The sequence below is a fragment of the Taeniopygia guttata genome, chromosome Z (genome assembly GCF_048771995.1).
Source record: "Taeniopygia guttata chromosome Z, bTaeGut7.mat, whole genome shotgun sequence".
Lineage (NCBI taxonomy): Eukaryota > Metazoa > Chordata > Aves > Passeriformes > Estrildidae > Taeniopygia > Taeniopygia guttata.
In genome coordinates, this window is record NC_133063.1 from 9525904 (window position 1) to 9544599 (window position 18696).

Consider the following 18696-nt stretch of genomic DNA (forward strand, 5'->3'; position numbering starts at 1 on the left):
CTGCAATGAGAACAGAAAACAAAGCAAGGAAAACAAAAAGTTTGCTTCAAAACCATAGGCCTAACCTCACCTAAAGCATTAGCATTAATAAGAGATGCACTCATAACAATCTTAAGGACTCAAGCTTTTGATCTATGAGAATGGCTATTAGTTCTGGTATGACTCCAGAGCACTCTTAACTCAGATTGACTCCTGTATACAAGAAACATGTATGTACTGTTCTCCCTAAAAACCCTGGTTCTGGAAGAAATTAGGTGCAATGCTATTGCAGAACTGACCTGGACCCAAGCTAAAAAGTTCCCTGACTCAAGTTCAGGGAAACAAAATACTCACACATTTAAGTGTCTCTGATAAGAGCAAAAACTTACGTTATTATCCAGCAGCAGTCAAGCTGGCTCTACAAAGAGTAATGTTTGTGTTCATAAAGCCGTAGCCAACCTAACAGTTTGTGTCAGACTGAAGATGGTTTTGCCATGACGTTTCTCCCTCTTTGCAGGTGGCTTACTTGCAAAAAGCCACAGGAGACTACTTCATCAGCACCTGACTGCATCTGAACGTCAAGACACTTGTCTCATGCACATTCAGCTGCTACACATTTCCATTCTTATCCTCCATCCCACAATATATCCAAACTGTCTAGATTCTGCTATCTAGCATTTATCTAGCTAGATAGTTAAGCACGCTGTTTAACTCTGCAGATGTTAATGAACACTGCAAAGAAATCTGTGTAAGCTGACTGGACACCAAACAAAAATGACTGAATGCGCATAATCTAGGCGTGTCAGCTCAAAACATTTGAGGTCAAGATAATTTTGTGGGCCAAATGCCCCTAACAGAGCATCCTTGTACCGAACTATATGAAAGGTCTGATCTTCTGTCCGCACAACAACTCTTCTAAGTTCACAATTTAACCTCTTTCCTAAGTCTAACAAGCTGCATTGAGAACTGCATATTCTACATGCCACTGACTGAAGGTTTTCAAATCCTTGAAGCTGAAGCAAAGATACAAAATTGGCACGCTCTAAGCTCTCTTCCTTCAAAACTACTGGTTGATCATTGTTGACAAATTTGATTTGTGGAATCTGAAGAAAACTAGCTAAATATATCTTAAGCCTAAATTTATTATTAATTAAAAAGGACAGACACTTTTTTAAAGTACAAACCAAGCCAAAACATTTCTTAGAAGCAGATACAGAGTGTTTTAACTTGCATAAGATGACTCAGTATTTTTGAGGCAGAATGTGAGGCAATGATAGCTTCTGTTTGGGAAAATTATTTAACTAGAACAGCAAAAAAATCTGTGAGTTTATGTTTTGCTAGAGTATCATCCATCCAGGCCCCAGTTCCAATTTCTGTCTTCCATGACCACTGGAACTTATTCCAAAATCTCTGGTTTGAGAAGTTAATGAGCTACAAGCTAAAACTAATACGAAAATCTAATTACTGCTGCATGTGCATCAGCCACCTCAGCAAACATTTGACACTATGCTAACCTTCTCATCTCCCCAGCTGGTGTCTCTCATCTTTATTTTGATTGGTTTTAAGTACAAAAATAATTGTGACCGTAATGAAAATGATGGTATTACATTACATTCTTAACACCTTTAGAAGTACCCCAATGAGAAAGATTTTTCCTTGCATTTTTCTACATGCTTTGCCTCAGTGCAGAGTAATAGAGAATTATGTTCATAATAAAACATGTTTGGAGCACTCCTTCCCTCAAGATGTTTTTCACATAAATCACATGTACTGGAAGTATTCTGAAATACTTCCAGTAGCCTTTTAGTCACAACTGCATTATCTTACAGCTCAAAGGAAATGTTAATATGTTTACCACGTGTAATCTAGTCAGTGCCACCCAAAACACACCTTCCTTTAGCTAAAATCAGAAAGACTATCAACTTATTTCCCAAACTACACAGCTTGCTTACCTCCTCCTGTTTCGTGCAGGTGTGTTGCATCGTTCCCCTGAGAAGTGGTGTTGGTTGGGTCGAGCCAAAGCAGGCTGCCTATTTGGTGTCATCTCCCATGGCCGCATTGGTGGTGATGGGGCTGGTGATGCTGCTGTGTAGTCAAAGACTGAATGGGAAAGGCGTTGTCGCTTGGGACTAGGACTGTCTTCACTCTACACCAGTGCAAAGAAAACAAACCAAAACAAAGACAAAACCAACCTCAGATGAGTGAATTGCAATCCATACTTCAGTATTGCTTTGCACCTAGCATTAAGAGTGACTCATTGAAGACACCATTAAATTTACTACCTGCAAGTATTCACCTTTATATTGTGTTCATAAACACAGCCTTTTTATTGTTCCCTAAGCCCTAGAAAAATTACTACTTAAATTACACTTCAGCAGCACTAAAATATTAAATTCCAACATCCATGCAAAATCAAAACTCTATCAGAAAAGAGCAACATGAGGAAAATAAGGCATCACCTATTTTATGTTTCTCCTGCCTTAGCACTTAACAGGATACAGAAGCATGGGAAGATGTATGAACACAGTCTTCACAGCAATGGAATCTGTACTAGTCAGTAGGCAGCTGCCACACAGAGCTTGGTCTATGCATTGGACCTCCTTCCCATCAGGCCTGTACACAGCTAATCAGACATTTGCTCTGTACTGCAGCCCATTTGAATTCTGCTAACTCGGCACAGAGATGCTTCATTCTTCTAATTATTCATGTAATTACAACCATTCATACACATAATTGGAAAAAAAAAAATCATCACTTTCCAGTTAAGTCTGTCTACTTCATTAAAACCCACAAGGCCTATGAAGTCCCTGAAATTTTCAGTGCTAGTCATGTGAAGGTCATTCACTTCCGAGCAATGTATTCCCAGTTGGTTATGAACACAACTTTCACTCTGTGTCCATGCTATTGAACAATTTAATAGAGTTGTCATTCTTCTCAGAAGCTCCCACCAATGCCTATGAAGCCAGCAGAAAATGCAACAAACATCCCTCCCCTCCACCTCACTATTCTGCCAAAATTAAAACACGTCATGCTGTTAATAGACACGACAACTGAAAATACAGGAAAGTACACATCATACTTCAGAGAACAGTAACTGAACAAAAAACTAAAACCACATAAACTGCCACTGGAACTATCCTTGAGTCTAAGCATCACGTGAACTCCTCTGACAGAATTCCTAGTGCAAGCAAACTTGTAGTATTTAGCTGCCCTCCAGCTTGTCCAGTCACTCCACCACTTCCATTTCAGACCACCACCACATTATTTCAATTACATTTGCATATAATTGAAGATAGATGGAGCAGATAAAACAACATGTCTGCAATGGCTTTGAGTTCCAGAACTGTCCCTTCTTAGAGGTCTCACTTCAGACTTAACTGTGGACTGGACTATGGACCTCTCCTGGCTCTTGGCTTTACAGGGGCATTTTATTTTCTGAACTGCATTCAGTTGCTTCTTGGTAGGCTTCCATTAATATACAGTTTGTACTCCAGCATTCTTTCCAATGCAGTGACACCTTTCAAGAACTAGAAGTTTTGTTCAGGTGCTCAAGAGACAAAAGGTGTTTTCCTGTCTTTGACTTGTGGCCATTTTTTACAAAATTTTAGAGCTTTTCAGTCTCTTGTCTTCAAATACTTTAACACAGATAGTAGTTTCCCCTACTGTATCTTATCTAAAACAGTCAGCTTCCTTAGAGAACCAGCTTGATAATGCATGCATCTGCTTGTTGCTCCATCTCTTTTGAACTCCTTAACCACCTGCGCTTTAATTTTTTAAAGAAAAACAGGTCAAAAGGCAGGTATGCACCTAATGGTTCAGGACAGCAGTTGTCCAGGTAAAGCGTGACTCTTCCAGAAGGCTGCTTGCCCTAAGAAGCTAAACACCAAAAAAATAAAAACCAGGAAGAGATACCCAGTAAGTGCCATGATAGCACAGCTTCTGTGAAAATACGTATTTTATTAGATTTCACAGAACACTGCCAAAGGACAAATCTTAAAGGAACTATGCTACAAGAGTCAGAGAAGGATTATTTGTGGCCCAACTTTCTACACCATGATGACTAAGCTTATTCAAAGAGAAAGACAGGTTATAAAAATGTTGGTAAATTAGGTATGCTGGGATTTTGTGAGTGCAAAAGAAAAGGTCAAATGGAGGAAAGAAAGAAGTGGATTTAGTGAAGCTGGCTGAAAACAAAACCTTGAAAGTTTCAATGTGACACTCATCCCAAGCATTAACACTAATATACCTTGCTCTGCAGAAAGCAGTCTACTTTAGAAAAACAGCTCTTCTATTATTTTTTAACTTTTGCATCAGGAGCGCACTATTTCAGAGACTGCGCAGATGTAAACTGCTAAGTAGTTTGCCTTCATCATCACTCCAGATTACTAACTCTCACAGATATTTAAAACTCTCTAAGTGCTAACTCCCCTCTGCCGTAAGCAACAGTAATTTCACTCAAAATTGTTTCCTATTAGGAAGATAATAAAGGTAAAATAATGTTTTGGAACTACATCTACAGAGATTTCAAATGTAATTGTATCTTTTACTGTACTGAAAAAGAAGTAACCTAAAACTAAGTTCAACTTATTTGCAAACAAATGTTATAAATGCCCCAACACAAACCTAATTAACTGAAGACTTGCTGTTTTGTTTTAAGTTTTTATTAAGAAACCAATTCTCATGTGGTAATTGTATCAGGATAATAGTATAATGCAGGAAATTACAAGGAGCTAATAAGATACACATATCCTGTATAATTTTGTTTTCAGGTTATTTTCAATCGGCACGTGGAAGAACTATATATCGACAGTATGTTTTTTCAGTTTACATTATTATTGCTCATTAAGTTCAGTAGTTTACTTGTGGGATATGATACTTTCCACAATGACAAGAGCTTTCCAAATCCCAAATACCTCTAATTGTTTCTTGTTAGTACCCAAAATATTTTCTAGGACTACTGTTACTTTTTCCAGCCATACGCTGTTTATTTTTCTTATGTCCAACACAGAAAAAGAACAGACTGGAAGGCAGTTATCAAGAACACTCTACCACAAGATAAACTCACTGCCCTTCTTTAAAAAAAACACTGAACCGAAAGAGCAAGACGAACAGGAATACAGATTACTTTGTATTTAAAGGAACCAGTATCAGGACAAAGTCATCAGCAGCGTATGTCAGGCCACTAAAACCTACAGTCTCGTCCCTAAAAGTCAGCATTTCACTGACATTCCCAAAAGTAATAATTTCACTGATATGTACAGTATAGTTGGCTAATTCTCATCTGTGTACCCCATAAACTCTCATAACTGTAATGGTAATAAAGGTGAATACAGAGTATGCCTGTTTGTAAAACCCCCTTTTAGAAGTGTTTGTTCTATTTCTGTATATGTTTCTTGCATTAATGTTTTTATCTGAAAGCTCTTCCATTTTATTTGGGAAAAACCAGGTGTTTTCATTGAGACAGCATCCTGTGAGGTTTATTTTCTTCACTGTCCTTTTCCAGTAAAATTATAAATATTGCAGCCACACACTGACTGTTAACCATCACAGAAGGGAATTATTACCAAAGCAATTACTGCAAATATCTGAAAATCATTTTCCTCTCCAACTCCTTATATATTTCCATTTAATGGTCCTGTAAAACACAAGAAACTTCTCCATATCCCCCACCTCAAATTCAGAGAATAAATTACATCTATCCTGTAGCCCACAAAAGACCTGTATCTTAAAAGTAAACTAGTACTTCAGGAGTATTCTCATGCATAGCCCCTAGAAGGCTTTACATAAGGACCATCTGATGGGTATGCCCTATAAAACCTTACCACAGGCTGACTAGAAATCATCAGCTACATGTTTCCTCTTCATGAGTGCATCCTGAAATTATTTTTCCCCATGACACTGAAGCCTTAAGTTTCAGCTTTCATATTTTTCAGATTCTGTGCTGCATAGATGTGTAGTTCTGAGCTTCATATTAAGTGTTGGTAAGCACTCTTCACAGAGTAGCTAGACAAAACAATTCCTTTTCTAGCTTGGGACGTTTCCTAGCTAAGGACAACTATTACAAGTTTCAGACCCAAGAATATAAATGACAGTGGACTGAAGAGAGAAAACTAGAAGAATGGGACTTCATTATCTGAAGTTGTAATTGGACAATTAACCCTAATGTGCAAAACTGAAGGAAGTGTGGGACCTCGTAACCGGTTGTCCATTTTGTGACCATTTTGGGTTCATCTTGGGTGTAGCCTGGGCCAGGCTCAGACATTGCCCAAGGTGTATCCTTTAAGGCCTTTTAATTTATACCTACTTTATTCTTTAACTCTGTCTAGTATCTGTTCTAGGTCAGCCTTCTCAAGGCACCAATACAAGCTGGTAAACATCAATATTTATAAATGTTTTCAAATGTAATTATAGGCATCTAATGGGCTAGTAAACTGAGTATTCCGCAAATCCTATCTGCTCCAACAATCCTAACAACTGTAATTTGAATTACCTTTTAACATTTCTGTTAGTCTGACTGTACCTACAATAACAGTAAGTTCTTGGCTGAACAAACAGTTACATCCAAATGCAGTGTGGCTTGTTCATAATCCAAGAACAAACTAATTGTAAGCACATTTTTTGGCCTAGGTCGAGTAAGTTCTGGAAGAGCTGTTCCCCCACAGCCCTAAAACCAAAGCAAGGGAAATCACTTATGTGACAGATGGAACCACTGCAGGCCAGATGGCTTTGTAAGCATTACTGTCTTCTTCCATCTCTCCCACAGAAAGCAGCAGCTGCAGAAGTTTAACTTCGGTGTGGCATTACAAAGCAGAGTTTACAAACTCACACAACTCCGCTGCAGCTGGCACTGTAGATACAAATTCTGCAGGAAACTAATAAAATAATTCAGGTAGCTACAGCCCCTCCAGCTCCTGCCACCAAGAGCCTCACTCACTTCTACCACTGGCACTGCAAACCTGTTTGTTGCCAACATCCAGTGAGACTCTAGCTACTGGCCTAGTTTCTACTCAAACTGGTCTCACCTAGCCCCTGCAGCACTTACACACATGGTACAGAAAGTGAAATTACATAGAGAAGCAGTTAAGAAAAGAGCGAATAAAGATTAGCTTGGCAGCTGATCTCTGCCAAGACTGCAGAGATCAGGCACAGGGCTCAGCCAAACAAGCATAAAGACTGGCCACAGTTTACCTGCATCAGCCCTTTTTCTGTCCGGCCCTGTTTTGTCCCTTTTACAGCTCCCTTCCCTTGCAGATCACCTTCTCAGATGGCACAGTCTCACTGACATGCCCCAGCATCCTAGACTCTCAGGTTTGCATCCTTATCAGACACAGAATCCTTGTTTGTGTGCACATTTCTGATAGCTCAGCAGTTACTGTGACAGACCAGGTTTTGTTTCTTGTCTTTGCCGGGTAGGTTTGTATGTCTCTCTGTATCTTGTTTATGGATTTATCCTTTCTTTTAAAATGCCATGTGATGAAGTCTACAATCAAATAATCTCACTGAATTAAACGTTGCTACATTCCACGTACCCTCTTCAATTACTGACTGATCAGGTTTCATCCTTTTATCTGCCTCCCTTACTTTTTGGTTCAAAAGATTTGTGCCTTAAAATGTTCCCATTTATTACTCCTTTTCTTTTTATTCCCTTATGGCACTCAAACGTTCTTTGACCATTCACAACTTACACAAGCTGATGTCTCTTCTTCCACATTCCCTTACAGACCACAAAACTCTTTCACGAACAATACTGAGCACAACTGTAACCACTCTGTCAGTCCAGGAAGAGTAAATGAAGATTACTTCTGAAAACAATAAAAACTAAGAAGAATATGGGAATAAACAACAGTCCTTCACCCTTGCCCTAAACAAGAACACTTAATGAAAATCAAAGGGCTGGTGTAGGGGATGAGAAGAATTTGTTATGGTAAACCAGGAAAGTTTGTCTCTCCTATCCAGGTATGTAAAGTCCAAAGGACGTTATATCTTCTTGCCATGATAACCCAGTATAGTTCACACACCCCCATCTGTATGTACTTCAGCACTAGTACACATGACAGATGCCAGCTGCAGATCTTAGCATCCAGACAGCAGCACCTGCACTCATCAGCCAATTCCCTAAAAAGCAAAACAGGACACTGTGTATTCATTGTGTACTAATAAGCACAGGTTTTATCATCCTTCCCTGCTGCACCTTCCCTTGAGCTTCATTCCCAATCAGGTCTCCATTTGATCGGCACTGGTGTCCTGGGGCACCCACAGTGGTAACTCTCAGCTTTCATGAAAGCCAAAGCTTTTACATGTTCCTTCTCCTTGTTCTGCCTTAGTCCTGAGGGATCCACATACATTTTGTGTAACAGTGAGAGGAAAAAAAAGAATAGGATGAAAAAAAGTGGCATCATATTAACTTGTAAGCTGACACATGAAAAGCACTTGGGGACCATGAAATTTGACATTTCCTTTACATACATTCTTAAAATTCTAGCTTTAAATAAATCCAGGAAGGAACTACTATAAGAAGCAACGATGAGGCAGTAAACTAAAAGCCCTGTGCCACAAGTGGCAAAAAGTAACAGATTTTATGAACAAGTGGACTACTTCCAAGCCTAAATGGTGTGCTTTTTTATCCAAGACAAAATAAACAAGGATTATCCAGTTGGACTCAAAGCTACATGACAAAGGACTGTCCATGTATAAAAGATTTGCCAGCAGAATCATACTGTAATGACACACATCTTTCACTGGCAAAAGCTCTTTAGAGGAACTTCAGCTGACAAAATAAATACCAGGAATAACAGTATTTTGCTAGTATAATTGGATTTGCCCAAAGAATTCTGCTGGCTTAGCTGCACTGGCCAACATAGTGATATTTTTCAACCTGCCAACTGTGTGCCAGTCCAATTAGAGTATATGACATTGCTTGTTCGACTTCTGCAGGGTAAGCAGGATTCAGAACCTTTCCTTAAACTCACCACCATTCACATAACCATTACACCTCTTTTCATGAATAAGAGAACATCTGGAACAGATACAGTGACTCCTCTAGCAAGAAATGCGAATTGTTACAGCTGTTGACAATGCACACAATCTTGGTATAGTCAAGGTAAATGGGTACATTTACCCATGGAGGAAAAGAAATTCTAATATTGATGTCCACATCCTGCCTCCTCTAGGCACTAGACAGAAATCCTAGAATGTAAATAATGTTTCATGGTTAAAAAAAAAAAATTAAAATTTTACCTAAAAATCTCACTATCAGTAATGTTCAGAGCCATTTTTTTCTGGAAGATAATTTCTTTCTGCACTTTGGAACTTTTTTCTTAATTTTTTTGTCTTAATTCTTACACTGTCAAAAATTAAGAAAATGAAACTGTAATTAGCACTTAGGATGAAAATTCCATAGAGAACAAAAAACACTAAGCATGACACTAAAAAAATGTAAAGAAAGAAAAAAGGCAGTTAAAAAAACTCACACTCCTGGTGACATCTCTGTTGATTTATGAAGAAAGTATATAAATTTGGACAGAATAGTGCTTAGCAAGGCACATCATTCTGAAAAGAAGCCTACAATATTTTCTTTAACTTGCTTTTGAAATATGATTATGTGGTAAGAAGAAAACTAGTCACTACATCTTAAAATGGAAACCAATGTTCAATAGCCATGTCAGGTTGCTGGTGCAAAATCTTCTGTAGCAGCTTTTATTAGGTTCTTAGTAATTTATGTGAATTAAAGAGCCCTTCTGACACTGGAAGAGCAGTAAAATATTTAGTAAAAGGAACACAGTTTGTATAACAAGAGCAACATTACCAGACGTGGTAAAAAGAAGATACAAGTTTGTATCTTTTTTGTCTTTCAAAGCTATGACGATATGCATCAATTATATGATATGTATCAATTATAGCTGTAACAACTGTACCAAGAACATGCCTCAGTGATCTTTCTGGCCATCTATAATTCACTTCTGGCTAACAGCATTAATTCATTATTTACTGACAGCGGGCACAAAAGCCAATCTGCTCTTCAGCAATCAGAACTGACAATGAATCCGTCATGCAAAGTTTGTCTTTGAAGATCTGAGGCATGCAATAGCAAATCACATAGCAATTGTACAGAAGTGTTTTTAAAAAAGAAGCAGGTGACTGAAAGAAAGGCCAAAAAGGGAATTCATGCAGAAGTCCTAGGAGATAATCTCTGGAGTACTGTGTGCAGTACTGGGCTCCTACTACAAAAGAAACACTGACATACAAGTCAGTCCAATGAAGACTTGCTATACTTATGGTGAAAAGACCATTAATAAGCTGAATATTTGATTTGTTTCTTATTCTACATCAGACTGTCACATCTGTGTTTTTCCAGTGTCTTCTCCGTATCATTTTCTTCTCTGAAATGCATTTCTCACTTAACTGAATGTTTAGGATATACAAAAAGCAACATTAAGAGACAGCTACATCTGAACTGCTGAAGTTTCACACAGTAGGTACTTGAAATAGTCTGAAGATTTTGATTATTAGATACTAAATTTTCATTCCAAACACTGTAATATTACTTTGCTGCACGTGAATTTAAAATACACAAAGGCATTGGAAAAATGTAAAAATATTAGCATCATATTTAGCATTGCAGGACTCAATAGCATTAAAAAAAGGAGAATGTTTTAATAAGACTACATGTTTCTCATTTTAAGCTCTACTGCTCATACAAAATGGAGAGTAAAATCCATATATCACAACTGTAGCACCTCCTTTTCTAACAGTGAAGCAGGTTTAAGGACCAAGGCAGTACACAGCCATCTCGAAGTTCTTAGTATTAAATTAGTATTTGCAACTGCTTGCAGTACTTGCTGCATGCAAACAATCGTTTGAAATATGAAAATGTTTTGCAATCATTCTTTTGTAGGAATGAATCAAAGCACTTCAAATGCTCCAAACTCACAAAGATGTTAGCAAGTACTTATTTTTGTATCACATCATCGTATTTCTTCTGAATGGGAATCTTTTAACTCTCAAATCAAAAACCCCATCCAAACATCAATATGGGAAGAAACCTCAGTTATACCTCCCTATTAAAAAAAAAAAAAATCCAATTGCTGGAAGAATATTAATTTTACCTTAAAATCCTACTTTATTGTCTCAGTTTTCAACTCAATTTTGTCAGTGGTATGTGTGATAGAAAATGGAAAAAAAAAAGTGCTTTTTCTGCAGATGTTCCCTGCAGTTAGTATGTACTATGATAGCAAACATTTCAAGCTTTCTTAAAACTGAAATTGAAAGATTTATGCAACAAACAGTAGTGGTATCAAAAAAGACTTTAAAAATTATTTTCCAGTGATAATTTCTATCAGTCAATCTCCAAACTGCCTACCAAGATCTGAGGTAAAGTGTCCATGTTTTGACACCTGCACCACCTTACACAATATAAGAAAGTGTTTTATTTCAGGTGACGGTGTTAAAAGCTATCTCCGGGCCTCCACAGAGTCCTGATCCCCTCTTTCATATGTAAGCAGAAAAGAAATTTTAAATTACAGAATTACAGATATAGAAAGAGAACTCATTTTCTTATACAAAGCTGAAATACATAAAACTTTGCACATGTACCATTAAAATGTATTCATAACTGTAAAGGAATTTCTTTAAATGTCATAAAATGTGTTTATATTAGCTTTCTTAAAATAATGCCAGGGCAAGAGTGAAGTGGGGAAATAAAGACAAGGTGTTCAGACAAGTGTTCATCTGAAAAAGATCACACTTTCTATTTTAAACATAATTATGCTCTTTCTCCTTTGATGGGGTATCTGAAGAGAATCTGGCCCAAAATTGCTTAACAGCAAAGTCTACTCTATACACAGTTTGCATATTCAGTATGTATTCACTAATGATTTTGCCATTTAGACATATGAAATTAACAATACAGGTATCTCAGTGGAGACAGGGTAATTAGGATATTCATTACAAGTAAAAAACCAAAATCACACTCTTTTAAGATTTTTTTTTTCCCCTGTATTAAACTACACATATATACATGCACACAGGTATGCACACACATACTTGAAACACAACATATGTAAATGGACAAGCAATCACTTGAGCACTGAAAACTGAAATCTTTTGATTGTGTTAATGGATGTTATACTGGCATCAAGAGAACACCCAAACATTTATACCAATAGAAACATTTCTCACACTACTATAACTGATGTCCACAATAGGCGCAAGGACAAGTCAGCATTTGAAATCTGTTCCTAGTGACAGGATTACAGGCATAATAACTCAGCCTCTATTGTGGTAAAAAGTATTTATAATTGGCTGCCTTCACTGTTGGTACTTGTCATAACAATACTAAACTGCATTACTGGAAGATGGAAATATCTGGTCAGCACACCATACTGTTAAAAATTTCTGTGTGTAATATAGTTTTACATGTTCTCAGTTCGTGCCACAATTTTTTCTCTACATTGCTTCAGTATCTCTATATTGTTAGAAATTTGAAGCGTCAACACTCTTCATCTGTTTCAGAAACCACACAATGACTCCACAAAAACCTACCTACCTACCTACGTAGCTAATCAGCACAACCAAACTATAATGTTAACAACAGAATGCTCTTCAATATACTCACACTGGTATTAAGTGGGAAAAAAAAAAAAAAACCCGAAGCAAGTCTTAAAGGATACAGCTTAAAAGAGCTGTATTTAAACACAAGCTTGAAAATTCAACGGTCAAGATACTTAAGAATAAGGCACTCTATGTTCAACCTTCTTCAACTTCCTTTCTCTATGGGGAGATGCCACCAAATGAGGGAGAAAACACACCCCAAATGGCACACACTACAACTGCAACCCTTGTCCTTAACTGTCACAGCAACCTCCAACACCAAACCTCTCAACCCATACATCAGTTGTGTCCTTCTATTTATGATGCTTGATTTATTATTTCCTTATTCTACAGAATTTTACACACAGAAGCAAATTTTCACAGGTGAAATAAATACCAAGGCTTTACTCTGCCTCTCACACAGTTTAGGACAAGTAAACTCTTCATCACCTATGGCTGGACACAGTGCATCACCGAGCACAATGTTATGATTAACATTTTGTTAAACTATTTTTTAAAAAATGGTTTTAATTGAATTTATTTACACTACAGAGTACTACATATTGATACACTGCAGAAATATCCTTAACAACAGCACAAGCTAGGAGTCTGGGTCATGGCAGCTCTTGATTTAAAAAGATGTCCTCTTTCCTTGGTAAAGAACTGGCTGCATAGCCCAGCCTAGGAAATTCTGGTGGATGGAGTTATATCCAGTTGGTGTCTGGTGACAAGTGGTGCTCACAGGATCCAGTACTGGGGCCAGCCCTGCATAACATCTCTGTCAACAAACTGGACAAGGCGAACCAATGACTCCTCAGTAAATTTGCCGATGACACTACGCTGGGCAGAAGCTGACCTGCTGAAGGCTCTGCAGATATATCTGGACAGGATGCACCAATGCACTGAGGTCGAAGATCACAAGGCCAAGTGGCAGATCCTGCCACTGGATCACAACAACCCCATGCAGGGCCTAAGGCTGGGGCACTGTCTGGAAAAGTGCCCAGCAAAAAGGATCTGGGGCTGCTGGCTGACACCACAGAAGCCACAAGTGTGCCCAGGTGGCCAAGAAGGCCAGTGGCACCTGGCCTGTGTCTTCAGCAGTGTGGCAAGCAGGACCAGGGCAGGGATTGGGTACTCAGCACTGGTGAGGGCACGTCTTGAGCGCTGTGTCCAGTTCTGGGCCCCTCACAACAAGAGGGGTTCCAGCACTGAGGTGCTGGAACATCATGGGTCTGGAGCACAGGACTTATGAGGAGCAGCTGAAGGAGCTGAGGTTGTTTAACCAGGAGGAAAGGAGACTCAGGGGAGACCTCAGGGGTCGAGACCTTCTCCCTCTCTCTCTCTCCTCAGATACCTGAAAAAACAGGCTGCAGCAAGGTAGGAGATGATCTGTTTTCCAAGAGTCAGGACAAGAAGAAATGACCTCACTTTGCACCAGAGATGGTTTAAATCAGGTATTAGTCAAATTTTCTTCACCATACAGATTGTCAAGCATTGGGAAAGTAGTTGAGTCACCATCTCTGGAGGTAATAAAAAAGATGTATAGACATAAGGAGGTCCCTTAGTGGTAGACTTGACAGTACGAGCTTAATGGCTGGACTTGATGATCTTATGGGTCTTTTTCAACCTAAATGATTCTTTTACTCTTTTCAAAGCTCATCTGATTTAGACTATGTGCTACATAACAGAGACTATTTGATTTAAATATAAACACATAATATAGTTTTTATTGACAGCCTGGATAAATTAGTAAGAGTTGCTTTAAAAAGCTTAGGGGAAAAAATGTTTTTCACTAGAGCTGGGATTTAAACACGCCTTTTATCCTTAGTAGCTTGCAGAACTTCCTTTTTCACATGTGTCACACTCAGTACAGGTCCTGTAAAAATATTAACTACTGCAGCAGTGGCTGGTTCTTCTGCCCCTACAAAACCCACATGTTGGGAGGCTGTCACCAAACAGGTCATGTAATGGGCAAAGAACTCACTCCTCAATGTAAGCGACAAATTATTTGAGATGACAAAACCAAGAAAGAATTGGCATTTTCTGCTAAGTTAACCCAAACAAGGAACACATGAGAAAACACTGCAGGTTCTCAGCTTCAAAGAAGAGCATCTACTTGTGTAGATCTTTTCATTTACTTTAGAAAACAAGATTATTCTCACACAAAGTCACCGGAAGGTCAATAAAAAACAAACCACATGATGCACATTAGATGACAGGCAAAGGAATATGAGCTTCGCACACTCAAATAAGCAGTTTGCTGACTCACGTTATCCCACATCTTTTATAAGGAGAAAAAAATAGAAATTAAGACCTTAAACCACGTAAGAAATTTGGTGAGATGTGTCCTTTTTTAAAACACTCTCAAATCCTGCCCAATGTTGAACAAAACAACAGATAAACATAAATATTCACTTACAGAAAGCAGACCCAAAGAATACAAACACTGTACTAGGTCTCTGTATTAGAATTTGAGAAAAAGTGCTCTCCTGTTCTCTGATACAGTAAGGAAATTAAAAGAGAAAGAAAGCTTCAGGTATGAGCTGTAACTGTAACCTGTGCTCAGGAGAGTTTCACATACAAAATTACTAAATGCCTATTTGTTCTTACCAGGTCCTTTGTGACCATAGCTGAATGTTTTTCCCAAAGCCATACTCATGCACTTGGAACTTACTTGTCTTCACAAATGCCTCAATATTATTTTAAATGAATTTTCTAGTCTTTAATGTATCTCATCTCTTCATTTCCCATCTTGCTTTGTTTTCAGTTCTGATGTTTTACCAAGACACAAACACAGAAAACAGATCAAAAATGCCTTCCCTCAGTACCTGCGAACAAAACAGTCTTAAATCTCTTTGCAAGACACTTCCAAAAATTAGATTTTAAAATGCAGCTCATCAAAAATATTCATCAGACCACAAATTTTTAAAAGAACAGTCCAAACACAGATCATCTAATAAGGTCACCTGAATAAGGAAGAAAAGTCCTGAATTTTTGTCTAGAAAGCCATCTCCAAAAGCTTTCATGGAGACTGCCAGACAGAGCATCTGCTCAGCAGCACCATAAATTGTGCCATGAATGTTCTCATCCCTTCTCACACAATTTACAGTTACTGCAGTGTGACCAAAAAAAAAAAAAAAAGAAAAATTGGCCACTTTTGTCAGAAATTAACAAAGCTGGCAAAGACAGACCACAAGGCTAAGGTAAGAGGTTCTGAAGAGAGAATGTAGCAATTCCTGAGTTTTTCTAGGACAGAGGTGTTCACAGATTTTGCAAAGGAACAGGACTGCAAGACTGATAAAATGAAAGAGCTACTTAAACAGAAAATAAGCAAATAATAAAATAAGCAAAATAAGCAAATACTTAAACAGAAAATAAGCAAAGCACAGTGGTGGTGTGTGTATCAGTGCTCACATGAAGCGCTGGTTATTTTTTGTTGTATCTGAGGTACTAGTGGGAAATGAAAAAAAAAAAAAAAAAGCAAAGTTATTGAAAATAAACAAGATAAAAAATTCTGAGACAGCAAACCTTGAATGTATTTACTGAGAATCAGGAACTGCATACATTAAAGAAAAAATGTCCCTATTTTCCTGAGAGGAGAGAAGCAAAGGAATCTTTGCTACAATGCCAACAGAAGACAGTACGCAGGTCAGATATATGCTGCTTACCTACTTTTCTACCAGGTGAGATACAGTTCCAACACAATCCAGACAGACTGGTTGGAAGGCAAATGGCAAAATACTCAAGGTGTAAAAGGGCTTCTTTTCACTCTTTCCCCTTCCCACTGCTTTTAAAGAGCAGCTGTTGTCAGCATTCGGTGTTATTAAAGGCCAAAACCAGCACCAGATTTCAATGTTCTGACAGACAGAAATCAGTAGAGGGCACCAAAAAGCAAAACAAGTTTCCTTCTCCTTAAAGAGCTTAGTAAAAGAGGAACCTACGTGCTCCCATGAGAAACAGGAAAACCATCCTATTAAATCACAGACCTCATCAACTTCAGCCCACATCGGAGTTTAAATGTTCTGTACTAGATAATTTAACTTGATATAAATTCTTATATAGGAAAGGAAACCGCAAGTTCTACTTCCATATGAACCAATTCAGTCAAACCTGTATCTTCTGCAAGTTTTAAGAATCATTCCCCCACAGACAAAAACTTTCTGACTAAAAACAGGAAAAAAGGATTTCTGTATCTTTCCTCTGCCCTTATTTCTGCCTTTCAGATCCTTCTGAGGCAAGGTGGGGATGGTAAAGCTACACGCAAAGACTACCTGAGAAGTCTGTAACTCAAAGGCCTGCTCTGTACAAATTCTCATTAGATCCCCAGCAATTCAGTCCACGTAGTCTCTACAAACGTGTATGACATATCTGACTTACAACAAGACCACAGTTTCGTAGTGTAAGACTACAATTCAACAGCAGGCAGATCTGAAGAAGTAACTTCTCTCCCTAACCACACAATTTTTATATTTTAGCAAGACTTCGCATAAAAACCATCACAATTCTTAAAGACTTTTTAAGAAAAGAGTTGAAAAAAACTTGACTTCCTCAACAGTCCAGTTTATATTATAGAATTTATCTCTTACTATAATATCAATAAACCATATTAAAAAACGTATTGATATAAGCTGACACATAAACTTGACAAATAACAACAGTAACTAGTTCAACTAATATCAGATTCTGAGCCAAATCCTTGTATTTCAAAGGACTATTATATACTGCGACTTCCATACCACTGCAGGTACAAAGCAAAGACTTAACAACACGCAACTTCAATTCAGTATTTATTATACTCTGGTTAATTAAAAAACCCCACAAAGCGAACCAGATAAGAATCAAATGAAGTTTTTAACCTACTCTGTAAGTCCATGAGGTAACAAAGTAAGATTCACAAAGGATATAATGAAATCTTTACTTTTTAAGACCCTTTTATTTATGTACAATTTTTCACAACTGACATTTTTCACAAGTAGCATAACTCCCAGCAACAATTCCCTGAAGACTTTCTTCACATTATTCTATGTATGGATATATTTCATTTTTTGCCAGATATTTGCTGATTCAGAAGATCAAAAACATTATAAACTATCACCAGCCATGGAACCTGCCACAGAACCTACTCACTCTTCCATCTTGGACTTAATCATTAATGACTGCACCCTCCTTTCTCTTACTGCACACACTAGTATCCAAACAGTTTTTTACTCTCTCAGAACAGCAAGTCTCTAATACTGCAGCCACAATACCCCCTCAAAGGTAGGAAAGGTAATGTAATATAATGCTGAGAAGCATTTAAGGAGTCTGTGGGGTCAGCAGATAGCAAGATCCCCAACACGTGGATAAATAACATAAATTTAACAAACGAAAACAAAGCAGTTGCTTCAGTGAATGGCATTTAAGAATAAGCACATCATCAGTGACACCAAATCAAATTATGATGTAAATGTATTCAGCACTTGAATAACAGAAACTTATATTAATCCTGTTCATCTTACCATTACAGTTGCTCCACTCTACATGTGAAGAACTTATCAGAAAATGCAGGTTTGCTTCAAATACCACAAAAATCTCTTTCAAAATGTAAATGGTATACATTCATAAACATTGTCATGACTTCCAGTTCAATAAACTTCTGTGTAAGTATTAACTGAGCTACTTGCTCTAAACAGTTAAAATTTGAAATCGGTGTCCTCAGTTAAGATCTGAATGCACGGTCAGTTTAAAAACACACTTCTTAAGTAAACAAGGTGTAACTTTACAGTTCAAGCATAAAAAAAAAGAAAAAAGAAATTCCGTTTGTGTTGTTTATGAATAGGAATTAACTCAAGTGCACTAAGAAATACCAAATGCCCTAACGTGTATGCTTGCTAAATCAGTGCTTCCTCAAACAGTTGTTCTTTCGACTAATTTGAAGGGCTTAGAGATACCTAGAGATGTAATTTTACTACATGGATGGGAGGACGCTCAGTGCTTCAGGAACACTTGCTACCGGCCTTGAAGGCAGCACAGCAATTCAGTCCTGGAAAGCCTGTTCATTTTCAGGTTCCAGCAACTTTAACGATCAGACAACAACCTCCCTTCCCCGGCTCTACTCCACCTCGCGGGGGCCGCCAGGCAGAAGGAGCT

The 18696-nt window shown here is 37.9% G+C and overlaps 1 protein-coding gene across 3 annotated transcripts in view; it reads right to left on the bottom strand.

Annotated features, from left to right (window-relative positions):
• Window positions 1-18696, bottom strand: part of RNF38 (ring finger protein 38) — a 106733-nt gene that overhangs the window by 25063 nt on the left and 62974 nt on the right. For all 3 annotated transcript variants that reach the window (XM_012577373.5, XM_072921664.1, XM_030257657.4), the window contains one exon: window positions 1932-2125. In XM_012577373.5, the coding sequence (XP_012432827.5) occupies window positions 1932-2125 (194 nt within the window). The remainder of the gene's footprint in view (window positions 1-1931; window positions 2126-18696) is intronic.